At 46.9% G+C, this 25,765-nt stretch overlaps 3 protein-coding genes across 8 annotated transcripts in view; 2 read left to right on the plus strand and 1 right to left on the minus strand.

Moving 5' to 3' along the window:
• Window positions 1-5,251, plus strand: UBA52 (ubiquitin A-52 residue ribosomal protein fusion product 1). 3 transcript variants are annotated; one of them, XM_007438014.3, is made up of 5 exons: window positions 1-19; window positions 1,059-1,180; window positions 2,802-2,888; window positions 3,743-3,845; window positions 5,017-5,251. In XM_007438014.3, the coding sequence occupies exons 2-5, from the start codon at window positions 1,078-1,080 to the stop codon at window positions 5,108-5,110; spliced, it is 387 nt and encodes a 128-aa protein (XP_007438076.1). In that variant the 5' UTR covers window positions 1-19; window positions 1,059-1,077; the 3' UTR covers window positions 5,111-5,251. The 3 variants fall into 3 exon arrangements, with proteins under 3 accessions (XP_007438076.1, XP_025028828.1, XP_088005540.1); XM_025173060.1 differs by having other exon boundaries at window positions 16-39; XM_088149414.1 differs by lacking the exon at window positions 1-19 and adding an exon at window positions 53-159.
• Window positions 5,252-8,446: 3,195 nt separating this feature from the next.
• Window positions 8,447-22,125, plus strand: REX1BD (required for excision 1-B domain containing). Of its 4 annotated transcripts, XM_015889800.3 has the most exons (6): window positions 8,451-8,606; window positions 8,716-8,863; window positions 13,921-14,004; window positions 17,529-17,733; window positions 19,124-19,212; window positions 21,723-22,125. In XM_015889800.3, the coding sequence occupies exons 3-6, from the start codon at window positions 13,928-13,930 to the stop codon at window positions 21,793-21,795; spliced, it is 444 nt and encodes a 147-aa protein (XP_015745286.1). In that variant the 5' UTR covers window positions 8,451-8,606; window positions 8,716-8,863; window positions 13,921-13,927; the 3' UTR covers window positions 21,796-22,125. The 4 variants fall into 4 exon arrangements, with proteins under 4 accessions (XP_007438083.1, XP_015745286.1, XP_088005541.1 ...); XM_007438021.4 differs by lacking the exon at window positions 8,716-8,863 and having other exon boundaries at window positions 8,447-8,606; XM_088149415.1 differs by lacking the exon at window positions 8,451-8,606 and having other exon boundaries at window positions 8,627-8,863.
• Window positions 22,126-22,127: 2 nt separating this feature from the next.
• The window catches only part of CRLF1 (cytokine receptor like factor 1), a 43,635-nt gene continuing 39,997 nt past the window's right edge, over window positions 22,128-25,765 (minus strand). Inside the window, exons 7-8 of the mRNA XM_007438022.4 lie at window positions 24,419-24,594; window positions 22,128-23,624 (exon numbers count right to left, since the gene is read on the minus strand). Of these exons, the coding sequence (XP_007438084.1) occupies window positions 23,601-23,624; window positions 24,419-24,594 (200 nt within the window). The 3' untranslated portion in view covers window positions 22,128-23,600. The remainder of the gene's footprint in view (window positions 23,625-24,418; window positions 24,595-25,765) is intronic.

The following is a 25,765-nucleotide window of genomic DNA, read 5'->3' on the forward strand; positions in this document are numbered from 1 at the left end:
GCTCGCTCTTTTCCGTTCGGTAAGGAGAGGCTGCTGGAGGCGCGTGGAGGGTGGGTGGTCGGGCTGGGCCTTGCCTCGGAGGCCTGCTGCTTTCTCGGCCTGTTTACAAAGCGTCCTTTCGTGGCTCTACAGGGAGACAGCAAGACAACTTTAATACGTGTCTGTCTATATAAACAGATCCTTTAACTATATTAGATGGTCGAGCTCGACTTCTGGGGAGTTGGTGGACTCGATCATGTGGTTCCCCTGGCAACAGTAGGGGTGTCTTGTCGTGGCTGCCTTCTGGGAAGTTTTAGCAACTCCCTCGTCTAGACCCCGCTCCTGGGGTTTCCTGGTGGTCTCCCATCCAATTTGGGTTGGGGTCAGCCAGAGTTGTAGCTGCCACTATGTGGATGGTATATTATATAGTTATAGAGACAAGCGATGCTTAAACTGTTTTAAATACATGAAGGGATTTTGGTAGAGATATATCATGTTTATGAGGAAAGGGGAGATGTAGTTTTAGCATTATAAGTAATAGGGATATAGGTATAATGGAGAAGATATAGCAAGAAATGTGAATGTATAAGTAGTCCATTCTCACAAAATATATGTAGGAAAAGAGAATGAGAACATGGGTAATTTGTCATGCAGATAAAACTGTATTCTAAATATAGGCATACAGGTAGGGGTCTCTGTGGGTGTGTAATGCGTAGAGTGGTATTTCTCAACCTTGGCAACTTTAAGATGTGTGGACTTCAATTCCCAGAATGCTGGCTGGGGAATTCTGGGAGTTGAAGTCCACACAAGTTGCCAAGTTTGAAAAACACTAGCCTAGAGGAATATTTTTATAGATCTAAATATGGAGATGGATATGAATTTAAAAGGCATGAACAAATGTAAATATCTGTTGTAGATGTAGATAAGGAGGATTTACTAGATTAATACATAACTGTATGTGTGTTGTGTAAGTCAGAATTGCAATCTGCTTTTTTATTGCCATCAATTGCTGCCCCCTACTGGGGGAAGAGATTAAAAAAAACCCCTTGATTCACAGGTCACTTCTCTACATTCTCCAGGTAACCCTCAGCTGCCACAATGCAGATTTTTGTGAAAACCCTGACTGGCAAAACCATCACCCTTGAGGTGGAGCCTAGTGACACAATTGAAAATGTCAAGGCAAAAATTCAGGATAAGGAAGGTGAGCACTGACCCCGAGATTAAATACCATCTGACTGGATAGCTTGCATGTCTCAAGGAGACTGACAGATCGCCTGCGCTGGAGGCGTTTCAGAGCTCTGGTGCTGCCATCTGGTGAATGATGCTGTTGTGGGAGTTAATTGGGCTTCTGTATACATTTGCCAACTGAGCTGTGCTTTTCCAAATTTCTTTGAGCAAAACGGTTATTCATCCTAACCAGCATGGCCACATGGTCACAGTTGTTGTATCAAACATTGTCAGGAATACAGCCTGTTGGGGAAGGCTGGAAAGAGTCAAGACTGCTAGTGCTAAAAAAAAGCTTGACTTCTGCCTAGTTGTACTCCCTCTGAGCTGCACATTTCTCTATTCCAGAAAGGATTCTTGAAGTATTTTATTTTGTTTTTTTCTCGAATGTGGCTATTACAATGGATGAAATCCATAAGAAAGCAAACTGATTTGAAAAGGCAGCAGGAAGAGAACGATTAAACGTTGGAATTTTGAAAGGGTCAGCCTTTAAATGAGGGGATAGGCTTAAACAAGGATTCCGGAAGATAGAAAAAATAGGTGCCAAAACAAATATTTGGGGAAGAGAATCCTCTCTTATCCAGAGTGCTTCCAGAGATAAGCCCAAACCCAAACTAACCTCCCCCTTACTTCAGAGTAATGCAGATACTTCCCAACAAGGCTTTTGATAAAGTTCTTATGAAGCAGACCCACTGATTCATATGTGTACATCCTTCTGTGTATAGTGGGAAGCAAGATGCAGTTTAGAATCAGAGAGGGAAGTAGTTAATGTAGTGGCTAAGACTTTGTGTCCTCAAAATTTTAGAGTTCTCCCATCCCCACTATGGATAGCTTTCAGATTCCTCCTCCTCTCATTGTGTGGGGGTGGGGGGACACCTTTAAAAGTATTACTGTTTCAGTAGGTTTCTAAAGTGTAAATATTCTCTTGAGAGGTACAGCATGTTGAAACTAAGAGACTCCTGCCTTGGCCTTAAGCAAGCTACTCTTCTCTTTCTGTCAGGATCTGCGCAAGCTAGAAATTAAAGCTTAATTAAATGTAGACTAGTGATGCATAGTTGACAGGGTTAAATGTTATAATTGTTAATTGGAGGCCCGCTTGCTTGTTCCTGCCATCAAAGTCAGGAGAGAAGGGGGAAGAAGCCAAGCCAGGTGCTACCATTATCTCTGCAGAGGCACCAACAAGGTCAAGCAACCATGAGACCAGGAGAAAGGCGCGAGGAATTTCAAGCGGGAAAAGAAAGTAGAAGGGGGGGGAAGGGTTAAAAGGAAGAGTTTTGCTTAGAAATGCTTAGACTCAACAATCTATAGATGCTGTGCATTTCTCTCAATAAAGAAATCTTTAATGGAACTAATTAGAGTCCAGAGGATTTACTGAACTTGGGAAATGAGTGTGCAGACTCTTGACACTTTCATAGCATGGAGAAGAATAATACTAAACTTGTCTTGCATGGTTGTTAAGGTCCATCCATGATCTAGTGCAGCTTTACTTGAGAGAAGGACCTGTATGAAACCAGTTGTTGTTTTCTGAATAAAAATGGAAATTGTCCCCCATGTCTGCCTTAGATAATTGATTTCCATTCAAAATCTTTGCTTTGTAGGTATTCCTCCTGATCAGCAGCGTCTGATCTTTGCGGGAAAGCAGCTGGAAGATGGACGCACACTCTCAGACTACAATATCCAGAAAGGTACGGTGCTCTTCCTCTTCCCCACTTGGAAAAGCCCATCAGTTATTCTTGGTTTGCTATATAGGATATTGTATTTGCCAGAAGCACGATATAAAGCAGAAGTCGAACTCAAGACAGTTTCAGTGCCTCTACCCATGCCACCTGCAGCTAGTAGGAAAGAGGGGGCTTTTATTTTTAATTTAAATATTTTGAGGCCACAGCAGTCCTGATTGATTGCTTCCGAAGTATGACTAAAAATGAACCAGCGCTGTGACATCAGTAGCAAACATCTGTAACTATATAGGCCTCCAAGATGCAGTCAACTATCGAGATGGGCTTAATTTTCCACTGACTTGACTAACAGTCAGGAGTAAACCCTAGGGATGGTGACTTTGAGTTAGATCATGGTGGGGAGGGTAAATGGATACCTCCCGCTGAACTTGCTGTGTTTTCTCCTGAGAATATTTAGATGTTCCTGCTTTCCACATTGTGCTCTGTTATTCCCAACATAATGCGAGGGTAGCTGGTTAGACTGAAGGACCACAGAAAACCCCCTTCTCTGGCAGGGAGCCTGGAGAGCGACTGTCACATTTCTGTTTGTCCAGCTAGCTGCAATTCACAGTTGCTCTCCGAGGTCCTTGCCAGAGAAAGATCCTCTCCAGCCCTGAATACCTTGCCAAGCTTAATATGGAACGTTGCTATTGAAGACCATTTTGTGCTCTGTGTTCTTGGGGGGTTCAGTTTCTCCTTCCTGGTTTCTGGGGTCACCGAGCTCTGGTTTCTAGGCTGGGAGCTCCCAACCCTCCCCTCTGCCAGAGATTCTGCAAACCCCAGTGTGTGTGTTAATCTGGTTTCTGCCTTTCTCCCCGCCAAAGAGTCCACCCTTCACTTGGTGCTGCGTCTCCGTGGAGGAATCATTGAGCCTTCGCTCCGTCAGCTTGCCCAGAAGTATAACTGCGACAAGATGATCTGCCGCAAGTATGTCCCGTGGGGTGGGGGTGGCTACGAGAAAATTAGGATGTGGCCTCTTAATTACAGTGAACTGTAGGATTTCGGCTATACTGATTTACACCCAACACATCTAGGGGGCTGGAAAAGGCTTGGCTCATGATAGGGCACTTTGGTAACATCAGCTGAGATAGAAAATGATTTTTATAGCCTCTTTGCAACGGCTGTGGCTAAAGGACTGAAAGGCAATCAGTTTACTGTATTTCACTTCGGGTTCTGGACTACATCTTCATCAGTAAGATAATCTTTTCAGGCTACATTTTTCACAGCAGGTTCCTTTATACCTTTTGGTCTTGACCAACATTATGCCATCCAAGGTTAATTTCTTGCTCTTGATAGTAGGCGGACAATTGTTCTCTGGAAGATCCTAGTGGGGAGTGTGAATAACGAGGCACCCTGTGGTTTGTTTCCAGCATTTGGTTCTTGACGGTAGATTGTAGAGGTTGCACCAAGCATTTCAAATTCAAGATACCCCATTTCAAGGCCTTCCCAACCAGAATCGCTTGGAGTTGGGTAGCATATAAATTTAGATTATTATAAATAAATAAGCAAATTATTATTCCTGGAACTGCTCTGATGCTGCCTTGACATTCCTGGAAATGCACCGAAGCTGAAATGGTGTTGTTTCAAGCTTGAAACAAGGCTCTTTTGAGCTTGGGCAATTCCAGGAGGATTGGTACAATGCTGGAATACTTCCAGTGAGGTCCAGATAAGCCACTTCAGACTCAAAAAGGTTCTGTACTCCACTGAAAGATTCCTCCTGAATACGTATCTTCCATTATGTGGTGTTTTGGGTAGTCTGTACGGTCATGCAATAAACAAAGATGGTATGTGCTTAGGACAGGGGTATGGAAACTGCATCTTCCAGATACTGTCCTTTGGACTTCACCTTCTCTCAGGTCCAGCTGGATGGTCAGGTGTGGGTAGCTGAGAGTGCGTGGACCTTTCTCGGAGTGTTTCATTGATTTGTCTGTGTCACATCAAGGAGGGGGTGGCTTTTGCGACTACTGTTCAACCCCAGTGCAAAATGGAAAGTTTGAGTGCTTCAGTGTGCGCCAAGAATCCTTTGCACGAGGATTCCAGGGAGACCAGAAATGTTGGGCAGCCTCGGCTTCACCCTTGTCTTTTTTCTCCCTTCTAGATGCTATGCCCGCCTGCACCCCCGTGCCGTGAATTGTCGTAAGAAGAAATGTGGCCACACCAACAACCTGCGTCCAAAGAAGAAGGTCAAGTAAACAGCATGGCGGGAACTGCCCCCGTCCCTCTTCCTCCTACCTGGCTTTGGTGCTCCTGCAGCAACATGATTCATCTTTCCTCCTCTCCTGGGAGGCGTTTTTTCCCCTGCCAGTTGGAATAAAACATTCAGTGCACAAATAGTGTGTCTCCCTCTTCATTTTATGCCTGAATTGCAGCTATATATTACATGCAAGGCCCCCAGATTGTAAAAATGATTTGGTATTTGGGTGCAGGTCATCCTCCTTTTAGAAACACCGTGAAGCACAAACTAGCCTGATTTGGTAGTGGAAATTATCTGTATTGAACTAGAATACACTTCTCAGGAAAACCGCCCAGAGTCACTTCCTCATGAGATGGGCGGTATCTAAATTAGATAGATAGATAGATAGATAGATAGATAGATAGATAGATAGATAGATAGATAGATAGATAGATAGATAAAAAAAGAAAAAGAAAAAGAAAGAAAAAGGAAAGAAAAGAAAGAAAGAAAAGAAGAAAGAAAAGTGGTAAGATTGTGCTTTACATAATTCCAGTTCTTTCGGGTAGCATATTCCAAAGCTGCATTACAGTATTGGGATAACGGCTTCCTTACTAATATATTGTGCTTCTGCCAATCTAAATAAAATACTACTTAAGCGATTTTTCTTCATGGTAAAAAAGGCTGCTGCAGCAGCTTCCAAAGGTCAGTAATGAATGGGACGTTAAAATGCATGGGCCAAAAAGAAAAGGATTTAAAAGAAGGAAAACAGCACATCCATTATTAGAAATGCTCTAGATGTTGAGGAAGCTGGTGGTTCACCCTTCATCCACGTAGTTCTAATTCAGGTGTTGATGCCACTTGGGCCTTTTGGGATCTACCAACCTCTGTCTAATACCTGCCATTTGGGTAAGATGGTGGGGGGGACCATAAGCCGCAAAGTAAAGGCTGACTAGTTCCACTTGTTAAAATGGGTAAGGAGAATTTTTCTTGAATAATATTTGAGGAAAGCTGTCCTACAGGTTTACTTAGGAGCATTGTTTCTCAACCTTGTCCACTTTAGCACCTGTGGACTTCGTTTCCAGAATCCAAAGAATACTTGATCAAGGAAGCACTGAAAATAATAAAGCAGCAAATAACAGCCATACCCAAAGCATCACCATATATGAACCTCCAATTTCAGTCGAATCAGAAACATTTCTACCAATCCATCAATGGAGAGACTGCAATAAACCAGTCAACACCTGACAAGAAACTGCCGTTTTGGGCGCAGCTATGGAACAACCCAAAGAAATACAACAAGAATGCAGCTTGGATAAAGGAGGTGGATAAGAATAAAAAGCTGAAATGAAAGAACTTGTAATAACAGAAACGGAGAAAATGGCAAGGAAGATCAAGAATTGGCAGCATCAGGTGAAGATGAACTGCATGGTTTTTGGTTGAAACATCTGACTGCTCTGCACCCACTCATTGCCAAGTAGTTTAACAACATACTGCAAGGAAGCGAAATTGAAGATTGGTTAACATCTGGCAAAACCTACCTGATAAATGAAAGATCCAACAAAAGGGGCAGCACCAGGCAACTATAGGCCAATTACCTGCTTATCAACAACTTTCAAATTGCTAACTGGTATTGTAGCTGATGCAGTCCAACAGCATCTAGTTGAAAACAAGTTCTTTCCATCTGAGCAGAAAGGAAACTGCCCAAAGAGGAGAGGGACAAAAGATCAGCTCCTAAATGACCAGATGATTTTGTAAATCTGCAAGAGAAGGAAGACCAACTTGAATGTAGCTTGGATTAATTACAAGAAGGCATTTGACTTCCTGCCACATGACTGGATAATCAAGTGCCTAGAAACAACACGAATCAATAGAAACATCAAAGATCAATGGCAAAGATCAATGGCACAATGGAAGACCCAGTTGCTGGTCAATGGTGATAGACTAGGAGAAGTTAATATCAAGAGAGGACTCTTTCAAGGAGACTCACTATCACCACTGCTGTTTGTCATTGCAATGATTCCTCTGCCAACAATACTGAACAAGTCAGGCCATGGCTATCAAACATCAAAAACATCTGCTGGGCTATTCCACCTCCTTTACATGGACGATCTGGAGCTGTCTGGAAAAACACCATCTGAAATAGAATAGCTGCTCAACACTGTCCGAATATACAGCCAAGACATTGCAATGGAGTTTGGACTGGACAACTGTGGCACCCTTACCATCAACAGGGGAAAAATAGTGAAAACTGAAGGAATCAAGAGGCCCAATGAAAATAACATCAAGAGTCTGGATGAAAAAGATCTCTACAAATACCTGGGCATCCTTCAAGCTGACAACATCAAGCACACTGAAGTCAAGAAGAAGGTTAGGGGTAAATACATCATGAGAGTGAAGAAGAGCTTAAAGTCCAAACTCAGTGGAGGGAATACCATCAAGGCAATTAACACCTGGGCAATTCCAGTCATTAGATGCACAGCTACAGACAGCAACAGACAGCAAATGCCACCTCTGCAAAGAAGCTGAAGAAACAATGGATCGCCTAGTTAGCTGCTGCAAGATCGCAAGACTGGCTACAAACAGTGTGACATGACAAAGTAGCAACCATGGTGCATTGGAATCTCTGCAAGAAATACCATCTGCCTACAAGCAAGAACTGGTGGGACCACTAAAACAGACAAAGTAATAGGAAATGAAGAAGCAAAAGTGCTCTGGGACTTTAGAATTCAAACAGACAAGCCCCTGCCACACAACACCCCAGACTTAACAATTGTTGATAAGAAAGACAAAAAAAGTCTGGATAGTGGGCACTGGAGACAGCAGAATAGAAGAGAAAGAATTAGAGAAAATCACAAAATACAAAGAGCAGCAAATAGAAGCAGAAGCAGAACCCTAATCCTAACCCAAAAGAAAGCAAAGAGAGTCCCAATAGTCATAGGCACCTTGGGTGCAACCCAAAACATCTGGAGCACCACTTGACCACCCTCAGCCTTGATAAAATCAGCATCAGTCAATTGCGAAAGGCAGCTTTACTTGGAACAGCTTCCATCCTGCGACGATCCCTTTAACCCCATCACACAACCACATCTGCCTATCCCAGGTCCTTGGGAAGGACTCCATAGGTGGACCAAAATGCCAAACCCAGTCTAAACCTCTGGCGGACTGAGTGACCAACACTAATATATAGGATGAACCCTGGGATGCTTTTATCAATGGGTATTTCAGGTCAGTGATTGGTCCTGAGCCTGTGTGGCCGGCAGGGGGCAGCAGAGGATCCTGCTGCAAAGATTCGGGCTCAGCTGGGTGAGCCGGAAGGAAAGACAAGGCTGCCGAGGGAGACCGTAGACTTTAAGTGCAGAAGACGCCGCCACTTGTTTGCTTCATGGCTTTCAAGGCCGTTTTTTGCTTCTTTCCCGGGGAAGACAACGTTGTCCGTGGACTCAGTGGAGGGATTCCAGATTTAAAGCGATGGCGCTGAGGCTGCAGTTCAGAAAATGAGCGCTGGAAGAAGCCAGGTGCGCGGCCTTCTTCTTTTGAACGCAATTCTCATTGTCTGTGCAAACCTCCCTAGGGAAAAAAAAGGGGGCACGTGAACATTTAAGTGGGTTTCACGTCTGCTTGCAGAACTGGCTGCGGCGGAGGGCGTTACAAGGTTACAACCTTGGCGACTGGTCAAGAGTGCCTTAAAAAAAAAAGATTTGGAGAATTCAAAGTAGCCCGTTCAGTCTCTGGGCCTTGCAAAATTGGCAGTGGACTCCCCTGCAGAATTGGGGTAAGTTTCTCTGTTTTGTAATATTTAGAGAATGACAACACGGGGAGATCCTGCAGAGGGATCCGTTGCGTGATCTCCAAACTGGAAGCAGAGCTGAAGATACTTCGGTTATCTTGCAAAATTGGGACAACTCTCTCCTGTGCGATCTGGCCTATGGATTACTTTGCAAGCGCAACAGAACGGTTTGGGGATTATTTGGGGGGGGGGGGGATATCCGTTGCAGGCATCCATATATGCATTTATCCTTGCCGTGTTCCGGGCCTCCGAATCGGATCAGATGGGGTCCAACGGAGCTGGCACCGTTTGTATAAAATATTCAGCACAAAACATGTGAACGACTCACGTCTTGGAAGGGTCGCCGGGGTGGGGGGAGACTGTTGGGGCCCACTGTCACGTCTATTAAAATTCTTGAGCAGCTCGTTGAGTTAATTGCAGAGTTTTCCCTTTTTTCCCTCATTTTTATGGGGATTCACCTAATACATCAGGAAAAAGACTGCAGCCACGCCATGGCTCTAGCTAGTGTTTCTCAAACTTGGCCGCTTTAAGACGAGTGGACTTCAACTCCCAGAATTCCCCAGCCAGCAGGGCTGGCTGGGGAATTCTGGGAGTTGAAGTCCACCCGTCTTAAAGCGGCCAAGCTTGAGAAACGCTGCTCCAAGGCCTTTTGTACCTCTGTGGTTTAACCAAAGCATCTGGTCCGCCTGCTGCAATGGTGAGTGAAATGGGGGTGCTTGCACCCGAGGCTCGTAGGCAGGTAGGGGTGTGTGTTTGTGTGTGGGTGTGTTGCAACAGAGGCGCCTTCATTAGCACGAGGCGGCTGCAGCAGCTGCAGGACAGCCGTTGCAAAATCAATAAGGAGATCAATAAACCCAATGCAAGAAAAATTGGCGGAGGAGAAAAGCGAGGCGGGGGGGGAGCTCAGCGCCGCGCCGGCTAATCCCGGCCATGCCCACAAGGGGGCGCGCGAGGACCAGAGGTGACTCCTTGGGGACCTTGAGAGCCAGATGGTTGGAGGAATTCTGCAAGGTCTTCTTGGCTGGTGGACTGCAGTCCCCATCATCCCCAGCCGGCACGGTTCCCCAACTCCTCTGAAGAGGACCGGAGGGTTTAGACCTGGGAATGGCATAATGTGGGGATTAACGTGTTGGACTTGGAGGAGGGAGAGACCAAAAGGCTGCACTGAGTTCTGCAGCTCCCTGAGTCACTTTGGGTTAATCCTGCCCTCTCAGTCCAAACTACCTCACAAGGTGGTTGTTGGTGGAATAAAATGAGGGGGGGAACCTCTGAGTGACGGCATCTAGCCGCCCTTGGTTGACCGTGGCAGGACCAGGCCTGGGAAATACTCGGATGGGAGACCACCAGGAAATGCCAGGGCTAAACTGAAAAGTGGAAAACAGGAGAAAAGGCTGCCCAGAAAACTCCATGGACGTGTCCGTGAAATTGCTGGAAGTTCAGCTTGACTCAAGGGGGGACTTTATCTTTTAATAATAAGAGGAATAAGAATAAATAATATTTTGTGTGGCGTTTTTTGAGCGGAGGGAAGGATAGTCTAAAAAAGGCAGGATGATATTATTATTATTATTATTATTATTATTATTATTATTATTATTATTTTATTTATTTTATTTTGCTTGGGAGCTTCACAAAGGCATCTAGCTGTGGCAGACCAAGGGCTAAGTGGGCCCCCCAGCACATCCGAATGGCTTTTGTTTAGAGTCTGGCCTCCATGGTTTGGGCCTTTAAGCCCTCAGAGTGGATGGATGATTAGAGCCTCTCTATTTAGGGGCAGTCTGCCTTAGAATCCCCAGGGCTGGAAGACAGACAGCAAGAAGAGGGCTGCTTCAATTTATTATCAGCGAGCTGTTTCCGATCATTTATTTATTTACTGTTTTGATAGGTGGCCCAGATTCAGAGTCACTGGGCAGGTTACAATGGAGTAAAAATATAAAATACAGTAGTATCCAAGTATAAATGGTTAATTGTTCATAAAGTGATTAACAATTAACTATGATTGAAGGCTTGTAGTTAGAAGTGCAGGAGCTGGCTTCATTAGTCTGATCAGCCCGACTTTTAATGGATTACACAAGACAAATGGAGGAAATTAGGCTATTAGTCCCAATAATATCTTTGGAACTTTCTGATTCAGAGGTTGAGGAGAAAATTGAACCTCTATGTAGTGGCGCTCTGCCTTCAATCTCTACATGCTGGAGCGGTGTTTCTCAACCTCAGCACCTTGAAGATGTGTGGACTTCAACTCCCAGAATTCCCCAGCCAGCCATGGGAATTCTGGGAGTTGAAGTCCACACATCTTCAAGCTGCCAAGGTTGAGAAACACTGTGCTGGAGACACACGTGGGAAACCTATCAGATTCTGCTTGTGGCCTTCTTGGAAGAATATGGCCACTTCAGGGAGAAGGATTTTGGATTAATCTGCCTTTTGTTCAGAATTGGCAGCTTTTCTGGGAGGGGAAAAATATATGAGCTAATTGGATCCTGTGAAACTGACTTGTACTGAGCCACAGGCACAGTAACCATAGGTTTCATATTGTCTGTAAACCAAACATGGAAAATTCTTTCACGCTTATGATCATTACAGGAATCCTGTAAAGTCCAGCCTTATCATAGATGGGGCGCGCTAGGCTGAAAACCAGAGGATGCGGGAAGCGCTTTGGGGCTTGGGATACAAAGGGCAGGAGGGGGGTTTTCTGGAGGCTCCCCCCTCTTGGATTAGGGGAAGGGGCTTGGATTATTTTTCCTTCATGGTTGAAGGGTAGAGTAAACCAACGGTGAAATTTGAGTTCTGTGTGTTTCCTTTGCTGGAGCCTCAAGAAATGGATGGGGATTTTTGGCAGGGGGCCTTGGGGCCCCCCAAATGTCTCGTATTTCCTTAAGGGCTGGAAAACCACTCTTCCGACCTCATATCTTTGAGAGGCAGTCGATTAATAATGTAAGGTGGTGGATCTTTCATCTCTGGAAGGTTTTTGAGAAGAAGCCGGACAGCCCCTTCTTGTGGGTGATTGTAACTGGTTTTCCTGCCCATTGCAGTGGGTTGGACTCGATCGCCGTTTCTCACCCTTGGCAACGTTAAGATGGGTGGACTTCAGCTCCCAGAATTCCCCAGCCAGCCATCTTGCCCATGCTGGCTGGGGAATTCTGGGAGTTGAAGTCCACCCATCTTAACGTTGCCAAGGGTGAGAAACTCTGGATGATCCTTGGAGTGTCCCTTCCAACTCCTCATGTTTGATGCAGTGCATCGCTGCAGAGTGATTCATCCCAAAGACTGGATCATGCCTCAATCCTCTGCCGGCTGGATCCATAAAATCAGCCTGACCATTGAGGTTCATAATCTTGGCTCCGGTGTGTCTGAGGCCGTGTGTGAGCCTGGATGCTCCAGGTGGGGCCGGGGAGAGACGCTAACCAGCCATTAGTGAACTTCCCTTCCCATCTCACCAGCGTGCAGATTGTAGCCATGGCGGTGGTGCATCTGACGGGCCTGGAGACCACATGGATCCTGTCAATTTTATTTGTGTGAAATACTGGGGTGGGGGGAGAACTCAGCTGTTCCCGTTACTGAGGCTCCTGTTACAATGCAGGTTCTCCCCCGTGTTCAAAGTGTGCCAAAAAAACCCCGTGCATGTTGGAAAAGCCCAGGAAGATAGATACCCTTTCGGTTGCAAAGCCAGAAAGGCAGGTAATGGGTGACTTTGGGCCAGTCCCCCTCTCTCAGCCCAACTCCCCTTACAGGGTTGTTGTTGGGGAAACAGGAGGAGGAAGGAGTATGTGGTATGTTCCCCACCTTGAGTTATTTATAAAATTAAGAAAGGTGGGCTAAAAAAAAACCTTAAAAAAACTTTACAGCAGAATATCTCAGGAGAATGGGGACAAGTGACTGAGAAGCTGGCTGGAGTGGGGGCTGACAGCAGGAATGGGGGGCCCTTCAATATTGCAAGCCAGCAAGAGTGCTGTGGTTTGGCCCTCGCGTGGCTACACGTGCTGTCAAAGGGAAGGGTGCTTCACCCCCAGACTGCCAAGTTAAAGGATGCAGCTGTTGAGTATTGTATATGCACATGTGTGTGTGCAAGAGAGAGAGAGAGAATGAACGAGGGGGTGTATTTTGGAGGGGGTGTGCAAAGGGAAGCAGGAACCTCATCAACGCCACTTGCGTAGTGCAAACCCCCCGAAGTTGGCTCCAACTGGGAGGCCCCGGCGTGCCACACCATCGCACGGCCAGGATTTGCAATTAAAGGCCGGGGTTGAAAGGGCCCGGTGGAAATTCCTTACCGAGGGCGAGGAGTTGGGTCTTGGCAAAGGAGGACGTGAGGAGAAGCAGCCAAACCGGACGCTGCCCGTTCCAAGCACGCTTTTGGGGCGGGAAGGGGAGAAGAGGACGGTGGGGTTGCCAACTTCAAAGTGGGCCCCCCTTGATCAAAGTTACCCACGCAGTTGCACGTACACACGCGAGGGCAAAGAAGCACGCCTGCAGTCAGTCTCTCTCTCAAAGGCAGGGTGGCCACCAAAGAACTGTTTCCAAATTGTGAACTGTTGTTTTGATCAAAGCGGCTTCGGGATTTCAAAGGACGGGCAGGTTCGGGTTGTGGAGGAACGCTGTTTCTCATTCCCCGAAAGTGGAAAATTAAAGAAAAGCACGTACAAGCTCTCTCCCTGAGTTGGGCCAGCATTTCAAAGTCCACCAAATGCACACAAGGTGTTTTATAGTCAGTGCTTAATTCCTCTGCCTCATTCCCACTCTTTTGGCAGCTGAAGCTAGACTGCCTTGAGACACGGGGGTTCCATTTCCTACCCTGAATGACCTCCTTTTAGTAGCTCTTTCCCCCCATAAAAGGGGGCTACGTCTTCCTTTTCTTTTTAAAGGCCAATTAAATATAAAGGACTCTTGATCAAGTGTGGGTGAATGGGTATGTAAAAACTTTGGGGAATTGATGCTGGTTTAGGGTGATAGTTGCCCCACTCCGGTCCCCCCCAAGGAGTTGTTCTTGGAATCGCAAAGTTGGGCAAAAGTCTTCGATTACCTCTGACAAGCCCATCTCCTGTTTTCAGTTGCAGGATGGACGTGCAAAGTTTGGTGCACCGTTTTTACACCTTGCAGACCGAGCGGGTAGAAGCTTACCATCTCCTGGAGGAGTAAGTGTCTAAGGCCAGCACGTTGTTTTTTTCTTACAGCCTTTGCCAGTGCTTTTCTTTCGCAGTCAGGCGATGGTGGGGGATGTTGGTCATTTCAAATATGGATGGGTCAGCTACTTTGGCAGAAAATCACGACGCCCAACTTGATGAAAGAGGCATGGGCCAGTCGCATAAGCCAGTCATTTCGTGTTGTGGTTCCTGGAATGTTCCACTTTATTTCTATTTTTTGGTGGAAAGAAGACGCAAGGTAGGTGCGTGGAATCAACGGATAGGGTTGAAACACAGGCTGAGTTCACAGAACAGATTAAACCCTGACCCAGGGCAATGGAAAACAGTTGCTGTTCTCACAAAATATGCTATGGCCAAACCTGTAAATCAGATTGAGGTTTAATGTGATGAGTTGTACATGCTAAGACAGTGTTTCTCAATCTTGGCAACTTTAAGATGTCTGGACTTCAACTCCCAGAATTCCCCAGCCAGCATGCTGACTTACTGGAACGCATCCTAAAAGCTTAGCAGAATCCAACTGGTTTAGTTCTTGGATGGGGCACCACAAGGAAATCCTGAGGCTATAGACAATGCAAACTGCCATACTGTCCACGAGACCATCAGGAGCTGAAGGATGCTTCAGTGTAGTGCAGGAACCCAGCCTTATTTTATTTATTGCTTCCTGCTAAAACTTTGCAGAGGAAAAAAAAGGAAGGGTGAACATTTGGGCCTTCCCACTTCTGGTGACTTAACGGCATCGAAGCTGCAACTGCTGTGGCCCTTGGAGCAGCGTTTCTCAACCTTGGTCACTTCCAGATGTGTGGACTTCAACTCCCAGAATTCCCCAGCCAGCCATGCTGGCTGGGGAATTCTGGGAGTTGAAGTCCACACATCTTAAAGTTCCCAAGGTTGAGAAACACTGCCTTGGAGGCTTTTAATATTAGTGCACCTGTTATTACTGGGATAAAATGCCTTCTCTGCTAGAGAGCTGCTGTGAAATGGGGAGTTTCCCAGGCTAAACAAATAAGTAAAGCTCTCTTTCCATACACAACTCCTAATTTCAATCTAGTGCACCATCTCCACTTAGAACAGTGGCTCTTAAACTCTTTGACCCAATTTCCCCTTTTCCCAGTCTTGAATAATGTCATTAACCCCCCTCCCCCAAGAACAGAGTCTGTTGTCGTACACAAGCATCTCAGCCACTCCAGCCCCAAAACGGATCCTCGACTCAGAAAAAGGCAATTGCAAATTTATTTATTTATTTATTTATTAAATTTGTATGCCGCCCATCTCCCCCGAAGGCTGTCTCTGGGCAGCTCAGGGTGATCGTTTTGCTCCATTACCCCCAGAATATGCCGAAATTACCCCCTAGGGGTTAATTCCCCCCCCCCCCCCCGGTTAAGAACCACTGCCTTAGAAACTCCTCCGTTCACAAGGAGTGGAAAGGCCGGTCTCTGGGTGAGTACTTGGGCATGTGATGTTATTCAAAGGAGATGTAACTCCAGATTTGATGGGCTTAATATAAGATGCCTTACAGGTTTCCTATTAAGCACTCTGGACAAATCCTGTCTAATTGAAGCCATTCTGAGCTGCCTCTGTTGCCCAATAAAGGAGCCATGGTTACTAGCTGTGTGGGGAATGATTCCTGCTCCTGCGCCTTCCTGATGCTCTGGACCAACTCCCATCATCCCCACCACCTTGAGGCTCCAAGAGAGCAAAGGGAATAGTAGATTCCTCCTGGACCCAGTTTTGGTGGGACGCAATCGTAGGAGCAGGACGCTGCTTTCCGCCTTGACTTATGGGCTTCCCGGAGCCGTGCGATTAGTCAGGGGAGCAGAGAGAAGGCCAGACTGGAGAAGCCTTCGAGACACGGGTGGGAGACCCTCCTTCCATCATACTAGATCTCAGTGAGGTCATCTGGCGAAACTCAGTGGATGAAAGAAAAGGCTGATCCATAGAGCTAATTGGTAGAAGGTCCTTCAGCAAGGGGAGCTGTCGTTAGAGATGTGAAATGGAATTGTCTTTAAGAAAAAAGAAGAAGAATCTAAAAAGGCTGAGTTTTCTTTGCAGCAGACCGGGCTCCTACCGATGGCTCTGCAGGCATAAAATTTGCACACCACTCGGCTCAAGGGGGGCCCAGCAGGAGACCTCCTCCCGTCCTCCCGCCGCCTTCTTCGCCCCACCCAGGCTCCGGGTGCCTGATGAAAACCAGATGGGAAAAGGGGCAGCGCTGCACCCAGACACCTGTCTTCTATTTGCAGAGCAAAACTCCTTGTGGGCTGGCGTGGGGGGCGGGGCTGGTGTGCAGATAATTTACTTCTGGGGAGTGGGAATCAGATGCCTGACCCAGCAACTCCCCACAACTCCAGCCAGGCAGGCTTTTGGTGCTCCAGGAGATGGGGGCGATGGCCCTCGCTAGGCAAATGTGTCTCCGGGAGGGGAGCCATTGATGAATCAATCAAGCCTCCCGAAAACCCCGCTCGGAGAACCCTCTCCAAGGTTACATCAAGGAGAGGCTCCTTGTCTGAATGAGCGCCCAGCATCCTTAGTGGGAAGCTGACGTATTAACCGATGCGGTCATTCTACGGGGGTTCCCAAGACCCAAGCCAAATTTGTTAAAAAGGGGGGGACAAGTGAGGTCATCCAGTCTGACCCCCAGTGCTGACATGCAACTCACTGTCACCAGCATTGGCAGGGGCCACCCTTTTAGAGGATTAAAAGAAGCAGCAGCAGAAACTGCCCAGATCCTTAGTAGCAAGCTAAGTTAATAGTGGTTTACAAATCTTGAAGCCAACAAACTAAATATGAGTTCTCAGATGGTGAAAATCAACGTTCCCATAGAGGGAAAGAGACAAGAAGCTGGTTAGCTACCCATTGGGAGGGCATTTCAGAGTTTAGGCACCACTATCGGTACAGAAAACGCCCCGATTCCTACTCACATCAGGAGAGAGAGTAGCTGTGCCAAGGCTGGTCCTCTGATTACGCTCTCCAAGTTTCAGAATTGTTCCCTTCGCTTCATACTACTTTTTAAATATTTTTCAGGAACAGCAGTTGCCAGGGATCAAACCTTGGGCCTGTTGGAGATGTTGGACAGATTTTAAGAGTGGAAATGGATTTTGCCTCCAAGAATCTTAGCCATTTAGAAGATTGGTCATTTTCCGCCCCGAATTTCATTTGGGGTGCTGCAGGGAAGGGGGGGCTTGTGGCCCACGGGGTGCAGGTGGCTGACTTTAAGCTTCAAGCTATTCCTCCTCCTCCCGCACATCTTTGTATTGGTTGGGGGGGTCTACCTGTCTTCATGGAGCAGTGTTTCTCAACCTTAGCAACTTTCAGATGTGTGGACTTCAACTCCCAGAATTCCCCAGCCAGCATGGCTGGCTGGGGAATTCTGGGAGTTGAAGTCCACACATCTGGAAGTTGCTAAGGTTGAGAAACAGTGTCATGGAGACTTGGTGGCTAAAATTGCCGCTCTGTCCCCCATGCCTGTAGGAAAATCTTTCTCAATTCTCTATGAACCTCCCCCTCCCCACCAACAGGGGCCACCAGGCGTATCTCCGGAGCGCCCCTGATTACGACTTTCTCCGATATCGCCAGCTGGTGCACGAGATCACGCTGGCATTCAGTGGCATTTCCCAGGAGATCTTGCAGATCAAGGAGAAGCTGGAGGGGGCCCACGGCCGGAGAGACCTGGCTGAGCACCTGGGACGCATCCAGGAGAAGGAGCAGGAGAAACTGGAGCTGGTGAGCAGGAAGGAGCTGCCTTGACATTTGAGCCCACCCAGCAGAGTTAAATCATTTTTAAGACCCATTTTCTTGATCCCGCTTCTTGGAACAGAACTCAAGGGCTCTGCTCTGAAAACAATGGAGAAATCCCTACTTAGAAATCTAATCTTTGTAAGGTAGGGTTGGTGGTTAGGTGGAGATTTATTTTGATTTCAACCTGAAATCTCTATGCTCTTCATTCCAGTACCTCAAACTCTATGATTCGTATCGCAACATGTTCATTAAAATATAGCAGTATCAGAGGCTAACTGAGATGCCGTTGCTTGGCTGAGCTCAAAAAGCTTAACAGGATCAGGCCTGGTTAGGTCCTGGATGGGAGACCACTAGGAGATCTGAGGCCAATAGGTAATGGCAAACCGATTTTATGGCACTGCCAATAAAACTACATGGATGTTTTCCATGAACTCATCAGGAGCTGAGCTCCACTCAACAGAGACTTCACCTTTTTCCTCCCATTCTCTTTTAGAGTATTTTTCTTATTGTTGTTCTGCAAACCTTGGGTGTTTCCTGGAGCCGATAGGCACTCCCAGACCGAGCTTGGAAAATTGAGAAAAATAACATAACAAGGCAGGAGATTTTAAACTTCCTTAATAGTGTTTTTAGGGGCAGGTTTTAAATTTGCACGGGGCATCTGCAGAATCTTCATTGTACCATTATTCCTTTGTTCCTGTGAAGGGGACTTGGTTCCCAATGCCCCCAATTTTATGCTCTTTTAGAAAGGTTAAGCCAGACGTAGCTGATGGCAAAGGTGATGTGGAGAAAAGGATGTATTGAACATTACAGGGGATCTGCTCAGTTCTAGATTAATACTTTAACCCTAAGCTGATATCCTCCAGATGTGGGGAACTTCAGCTCCCCCAGTTCCTAGCCCAGCACACCTGGAGGACATCAGGTTGAGGAAATTGGCTATCGTCAGCTGTCTTCACACACACCATGCTTAGCCAGATTAAAGAGACTTAGTTTCTCTACTTGTGCAACACAGTAAGTTTGCTTTTAAGTCTTGGTGTGTTGTCCAAACCTAGTTTATTTGATTAGTTCAGTGCTTCTCAACCTTGACAACTCTAAGATGTGTGGACTTCAATTCCCAGAATTCCCCAGCCAGCCATGCTGGCTGGGGAATTCTGGGAGCTGAAGTCCACCCATCTTAAAGTGCCTAAGGTTGAGAAACACTGGATTGATTTATTGTTCAGAGTATTGCATAAAACCAGAAAACAGATTAATTCATTGACCAGGTTAAGCATCTTCCATGAATGCATCTAACGCTGAAGGAAAGGGGATCATTAACCTTATATCTTCATCCCTGTTTCTTTTTTTGAGGGGGGGTCTCACATTCTCCTTTTCCTCCCAGACAGCACAACTGCAGCTTGCTAAACAAAATGTCCAGGACCAGCCCGGGGTGGAAGCACACACACAGGAGGTGCAAGAATTGAAGCACAAGTGAGTAATCGAAGCTGCGGTGCAAATACAGGCTTTCTGGAAGCAAGGGGTTACCCTTTCACCTCTGTAAGGCATTAGCTACGTTCCCTAGTTAAGCATCACTTGTTGCAGTAAGTTTTGTTTTTTGTTGGTGTGTGTTTGTAAAGTAAGGATGCACAACTTTCTTTGGACTTAAGGCTGGATCACCGTTTAACTGGTGTGTCAGGAGGGACCAAGCTCCAGGCTAGAACAAGGCCAGAGTGTGAGGGATAGAGAAAATTTAATACGACTTTGAATTAATTCCATTATTTAACTGCTCACCCAAGCACGGTTGTAGCCGTTCCCATCCTTTCTTTTTTCAGTGGGTTTCTCCTCTGTCCTAGAATTTGGGACAGATGACTTTTTCCCGCCTCGCTTTAAGGATCTCCACTTGCAGGGGGGGGTGGCAGGAGGTGGTCAAAAAGGTCAAGATGGCAGCTGCAACGGTGTGACCACAACTCCATTGTTTTTTATGTGCATCGCGCACACCATGTGCATAAATAACAAAGCAGAGCTTTGGTCGCGCAATTCCACTGGTTGACGGCCTTTACTACCGGGAAATTCCTCCTCGTGTTTCTGCACTGGATCTGCTTCCATGCAATGTCAGCCCACTGATTCAGGTCCTGCCCTCCGAGGTGACAGAGAACAAACCCAGACCTGCTTCTACATGGTAGCCCTCCAGATATTTGAAGACAGCTGTCATGTCCCCTTTCAACCTTCTTTTTTGCGGGCTGAACATACCCAGATCCTTCACTTGGTTTCTAGGCCCCTCACCATCTTGGTAACCCTCCTCCAGTTTCTGGCTAGCCTTTCTGGACTGTGGTGTCCAGAACTGGACCCCGGACTCAAAATGGGATCTCACCAGGGTAGAGGAGAAGTACCGTAATCTTCTGCGACCTTGACTCTCTGTTCCTGTTTTGTGTGTAAGACTCTGTGTATGTGCACGCGCACGTGCATACATCTGATATTGTGACGAAGCAGCAGGACAAGGCTGGGGGGGGTGGGCTGGGGTGATGGAAATGTATTTATTTAAGCCGTTTATACAGTCGCCCTTCTCCCTGCAGCAACTCCGGTTGGCTCATGAGAAGAAAACAATGGAGCAACAATCCAAACAATTAGAAGTGACAGTCAATATGAGGCTTGCCGAGCTCCAAATAAAATCCTTCGTTTTTACCAATACCGCAAAAGCAATGGGGCTCACCTACCCACTTGGCCCTAACGCTGGAGGAATTTTCCCTCCGTGGGTGGTCATTAGGCCACAGAAACATAAGAAGGGGGGTTATAAGTGAGCCATGTGCAACCTCTTAGGCTATGTTTCTCAACCTTGGCCATTCAAAGATGTGTGGACTTCAACTCCCAGAATTCCCCAGCCAGCCATGCTGGCTGGGGAATTCTGGGAGTTGAAGTCCACACATCTTCGAGTGGCCAAGGTTGAGAAACACTGTCCTTGGGTGTCAATGGTGCACTTCAAGTGTAGGGGATCTGTAACAAGGTGAATATATCAGACCATTGAGGGGCAAAATTCCACTTTGGGGCTGTATTTGGTACAGTATCTTTAACCTGGTTGCTGTACTGTATTAATCCATGTTCTGGGTTCTCCCAACTGGGCATATGCTATTAACCCATACCTTTGGCACAACGCCCATCCCTTCCAAATAAGGCAAACCCTACCAAGCTTCGCAAGTTAGCAAGCCAGCTGCTTCAGTTTTCCTTAAGCTGGGCAGGCCTGTTGTGTGAACACGGGGGAAGAGCTGTACTAGAAGCAGTTCTGGTTTTAGGAAGAACCGGTAAGCCGAGCAACGTTTCCAAAAAGCAGGAGTCCGATTTATGATACAGTTTGGGTCCATTTTGCGCTAATGCCGTTTTCATTCCCCCTTCCTGTTTTTATTCCCCATTCCCTAAGCCCCCTCCTCCAAACTTTCCAGGAAGAGGAACCGTTCATGCATCTTGCACCCCTTTTTTCACCCACTGGGGATATTTGGGGGACAGGAAACTGGATCTCATCGCCGGCCTTCCAAAGCATCTGAGCTGAATTTCCCACAATGCTTAGCGAGCATGGCATCGTGGGAAACTCCCTTCTTGCAAAGCAAAGAAGGCCGTGGGGAAGGGACCGCTTACGGCGTCAGGGGACAAAGAGTCCCGATTTTGCCCCCAAAGGGGTCCTTTCCTCTCGCCAATCGGGGGGGGTGTAAACGCAAGCAAATTGGAAGCAAGGGTGTGGGAACATTTTCCCTGCCCTCCCTCTTTCCTTGAATGGAAGAGGCCTCGCTCAGGGTCTTCAAAGGCCACATTCTACCCGCCAGCCCCCTTTTCTGCAGATTGTTCCATGTTGGCTCTTTGAAGCCTAACCTTTACCCCAAGCCCATCCCGGCACCGGGGTTGCCTCTCTCGCAGCATTTCATAAACAAGCATCGGCTGCGAGGGGCGCGGGTGAGCGCGGCTAATCGGCTCCATATGGCGCTTTATTTATCGTTTCCATCCGGCTCACGCAGGCTAATTCAAACCATCGAAGCAATCAGCGAAATTCTTCAGGATTTCAAGTACGATTCGGAAGAAAGCAGTTGACAAGCCATCCCGCGGGAGAAGGCTGAAGAAAGGCTGGGGGGGGCAGCCGGAGACGCAAGAGCCCCCCCGGCTAAGGCTGGTTCTCGTCTGCCCGCCTCTCGCCCACCCCGGCTTCTTGCGTCGTGCCAGGCCGATGCCCGTGGGCAAGACACCGCAGGAGGTGCTGGGCTCGATGCTGGCTGGCTGCCTGCCCAACAGAGCCGGTTCTCAGAAAAGCTTCTTGGCGCTTGGTCTCGACCGCCTTTATGAGATGGGGAAAATGGCTTGTTTATGTTCTGAAATAAAGTGGGTTTTTTTTTTACCCCTTCAATAAAAAAGGCAGACTCCTTTTACTAGTCTCTTTTTTATTATCTTGACCATGCCAGACCTTTTCTTCCTTAGTTAGCCCCAGATGGGCACCCGCTGGGGGAGTTCAAAAAAGTCAAGATGGCAGCCCTGGGTCTGTAGTTGCAAACCCCATTTTTTTGGACACCCCTCCCCCCGCGGGCCTGAATCCAAACCTCCATTGCGAGGAGAGAGAGGTATTAAGAAAGGCATGCACAGACTGGGTTTGTGGGGGGGACGGGAATCACGGGGGCATTTTTAAAACCTACTTGGGTGGTCACCCTACCTATCTGAAGAGGGTATTCCAGTTCCCTCCTCCTCAATTCTGGATTGTAAACCTAAACTCTAATAACTAGCCCCAGATAAGTCCCCAGCACAGGGCTTTCCAGTTTGCTGAACTACAAAGTCCATCATCCACCACCAGGGCCACGTTGGTTGGGAGTGGCAGTATTTCTATCCGACGCTTCTGGAAGGAGTGAAGTTAGGGAGGCTGGTCTATTCTAGATGCTGTAGAAAATAGAGGATAAAATATGAGGAAAGAGGGTCTGCTCTGTCTGTCTTCGCTATGGGAGCCAAATAGAGCCTCCATGGTCAGAGGCATATAACTTTTGAACTGTTGGAAGCAACGAATAATGGGGCTGTGGCCTTTGCTCCCATCCTTTTGCCTTTGTTGGTCACAAGGATGCTGGTTTAGCCTGATTAAAAGGGGAGGCAGTGGAGTCAATTCAAAGGATGGGAGGGGCGTGGGTTTGGCTCCGGGTGCAAAACCTCACAGACTTGCAGAGGAAAAAACTAACACCCTAAATCACAGCTTCAGAAATGACACAGATATTGAGCGTTTGATATTTTTCACAAGGTAGGAAAAAAAAATGTGGAATTTCACAACCCATTTGCCCATTCTCCTCTTCCCAAATGTGGGGGTTAAATGTAAACCTTTTTTTTTTTCCTGATTCCACAGCACGCTTCTTTAGCCATTTCTGCTCTTCAATCAGCTGTTGATTCCAATTTCATTATGGAGGAGTGTAAGATGGAAATGAATTTTCTGAAGCAGCAGAACCCCCCCCCCCCCACGGCATGGGAAATGGGAAAACCTGGATGATCTCCAGCTTTTATCTTGGCACTATAAAAAAAAAATGGCACGAAAAGCTCTTCTCCCCACAAAATGCTCTCCAACGAGGGTGAACAACTCCTCCTAGAATAATTAGAGAACTTGTAGTCCAACTCGGCTGAAGAGCACCATACGGTGAGAAGCTGGTTTAGAGTTACTCTGTCTGGGGGAAGAGGCGCGGAGGGCCTTCCAGCCAGCTTCTTGCTGGTGTGCAGAAAGGGCATTTGTGGTGGTGATACAGCCTTGGCAGTGCCACACAAGCCACCTGGATTATGGCTGTCCTTGTGCTCCCTTGCTTGTATCCTTGGCAGGCCCAGATCCAGCAAGCGGGTTGGCTTTTAAGAGAAACTCCTTGTTCCACTATCCAACAAAGCTACAATTTATCGCTGGATAGGACCTGGCGAGAAAAGAGAGGGTTAAAACCAGATGTGGCCAGCAGTGGCAGCAGCAGGACACCTTATCCCGCCTCCCCCCCCCCACAATTGACAAAGCCTCAGGCCTATTTGTTTATTTGCACAATTATTGTAGACCACCCACTTCTACAAAAGTGTCTGGCTCTTCAAAGCAACGTCTGCATTTTCATTTGTTAACCACCCTTTGGTGAATCTTGGGCCAGTCTCTCTCTCTCGGCCCAGCCCACCTCACAGGGTTGTTCTGGGGAAAATAGGAGGAGGAAGGAGTATTCGGTACGTTCACCAACTTGAGTTGACCAAAATACAATTTTTTAAAAAGAGGGATAAGAATCTAATCATCATCATCTTCTGTAAAGCGGTGGGTCTTTTAACTCATAATGAAAGAATTTGCAAGTGCCTGTTTACAAACCCATCTCCTGATTCCCAAATCAGGATTTGCATGTGAAAATGGGCCACTTGTGCAGCCGTAAGCGCCAAAATGAGAGATCCGTCTACAATTTGAGCATGTCTTGTCTGCCCTCTCTTTGATGTGAGCTAAGTTCTCCATGTATCTATAAGGTTCTAGTCCTCAATAATTTTCACTAGACAGCCTGGTTGTCATTTTTACCTCATCCAGTCTCCAAAAAACCCCCCAAAACCAGTTTAATTTCAGTTTAGCAAAAATGCCTTCCAGCTTGTGAGCAGGTAAGTAATCACTTGGAGTCACTGAGTGGTTCACCCTGGACGCGGGGCTGAATGGCCCCCCGTTTTCAGTGAGAACTCAGAAGTCCTTCTCTACCTGGTTCCGGGTCTTGTGGGACTTCTGCAATGCCACCCGCCACTGATCGTACATTTTGATGCTCAAATTGGCACAGGTTCCATGTTTGCGCATCCACCCAAAGAATTGCTTGAGCTCTCGGCGTAGCGTGTTGTTATGCTCTCCGTTCTTGGGTTCGCAAACCCCCGGCGTCCGCCCTGAAGGAGACAGAGAGGGGATTGAAGATGGGCACGGGCTCTTTGGCCAGGAAAAAGGTCCACAAAAATCTCCATGCACAAACGTGACCTATCTTTGAATGCTGTAGGGTGAGGATAAAAATGATGATGACGGAGGAGGAGGAGGAGGAGGAGGAGGAGGAGGAGGAGGAGGAGGAGGAGGAGGAGGAGGAGAAGGAGAAGAAGAAGAAGAAGAAGAAGAAGAAGAAGAAGAAGAAGAAGAAGAAGAAGAAGAAGAAGAAGAAGAAGAAGAAGAAGAAGAAGAAGAAGAAGAAGAAGAAGAAGAAGAAGAAGACTTTATGACATAAGAATTGCTCTGCTGGATCAGAAACAAAGATTTATTTAGCCCAGCTTCCTTTCCATTTCCTGCAACAACCAATCAGATGCCTCTAAGAAGTCCACAGACAAAGTATAAACCAGGTTACGAACCTACTCACATTCTCTGCTCCAGCAGTACTACTACTGCTACTTCTACTACTACTACTACTACTAATAATAATAATAGAGGAGGAGGAGGAGGAGGAGGAGGAGGAGAAGAGGAAGAGGAAGGAGGAGGAGGGGGAAGAGGAGGAGGAGGAGGAGAAGAGGAAAGAGGAGAAATTTGCAGAAGTTTACTACTATCCAAGAAGAATACCACAGCTACTAGAAGTAAATTTACATACTAGGCTATATCAATTTAATCAATCAATTAATAAATAGACCCTGTAAGAACAGCCCTGCTGGATCTAAAGGTACAACTGCTACAGCTGCTTCCAGATGCTACACAGGTGCCTTTAAAAGGCGCCATGTAGACTGGCGTGCAGCTCTGCCTTCTTTTGGCTACAGGCTCGAAACTGGCATTTAGTTGCCAGCCCCCTCAAAACCATTAAAATCTGCAGGAGGGTCCACAGAAGGGCTCAGGGTGACTGCACAACTGTTTTTTACATGTGTGGAACATATTACATCCATGTAAAGCAATGTTTCTCAAACTGGGCAACTTTAAGATGGGTGGACTTCAACTCCCAGAATTCCCCAGCCAGCCATGCTGCCTGGGGAATTCTGGGAGTTGAAGTCCACCCATCTTAAAGTCGTCCAGTTTGAGAAACACTGCTGTAAAGGCAAGGCTTTCATTATCCAGTTGTGTCTACCATCTTGATTTTTCCGACCTCTCCCC

The sequence above is a fragment of the Python bivittatus genome, unplaced genomic scaffold (assembly GCF_059951505.1).
Source record: "Python bivittatus isolate LINGU-HERP-01145 unplaced genomic scaffold, Pbiv_v1 ctg000580_np1212, whole genome shotgun sequence".
NCBI lineage: Eukaryota > Metazoa > Chordata > Lepidosauria > Squamata > Pythonidae > Python > Python bivittatus.

What these genes read in the sequence shown, in the direction of transcription:
- UBA52 (XM_007438014.3), top strand. Translation starts at nt 1,078, where the DNA reads ATGCAGATTTTTGTGAAAACCCTGACTGGCAAAACCATCACCCTTGAG. An exon ending in AAAAATTCAGGATAAGGAAG is followed by an intron (nt 1,181 to 2,801) that starts GTGAGCACTGAC and finishes TTTGCTTTGTAG; the next exon opens with GTATTCCTCCTGATCAGCAG. An exon ending in GACAAGATGATCTGCCGCAA is followed by an intron (nt 3,846 to 5,016) that starts GTATGTCCCGTG and finishes TCTCCCTTCTAG; the next exon opens with ATGCTATGCCCGCCTGCACC.
- REX1BD (XM_007438021.4), top strand. Translation starts at nt 13,928, where the DNA reads ATGGACGTGCAAAGTTTGGTGCACCGTTTTTACACCTTGCAGACCGAG. An exon ending in AGCAGGAGAAACTGGAGCTG is followed by an intron (nt 17,734 to 19,123) that starts GTGAGCAGGAAG and finishes TTTTCCTCCCAG; the next exon opens with ACAGCACAACTGCAGCTTGC. An exon ending in GTGCAAGAATTGAAGCACAA is followed by an intron (nt 19,213 to 21,722) that starts GTGAGTAATCGA and finishes CGGCTCACGCAG; the next exon opens with GCTAATTCAAACCATCGAAG.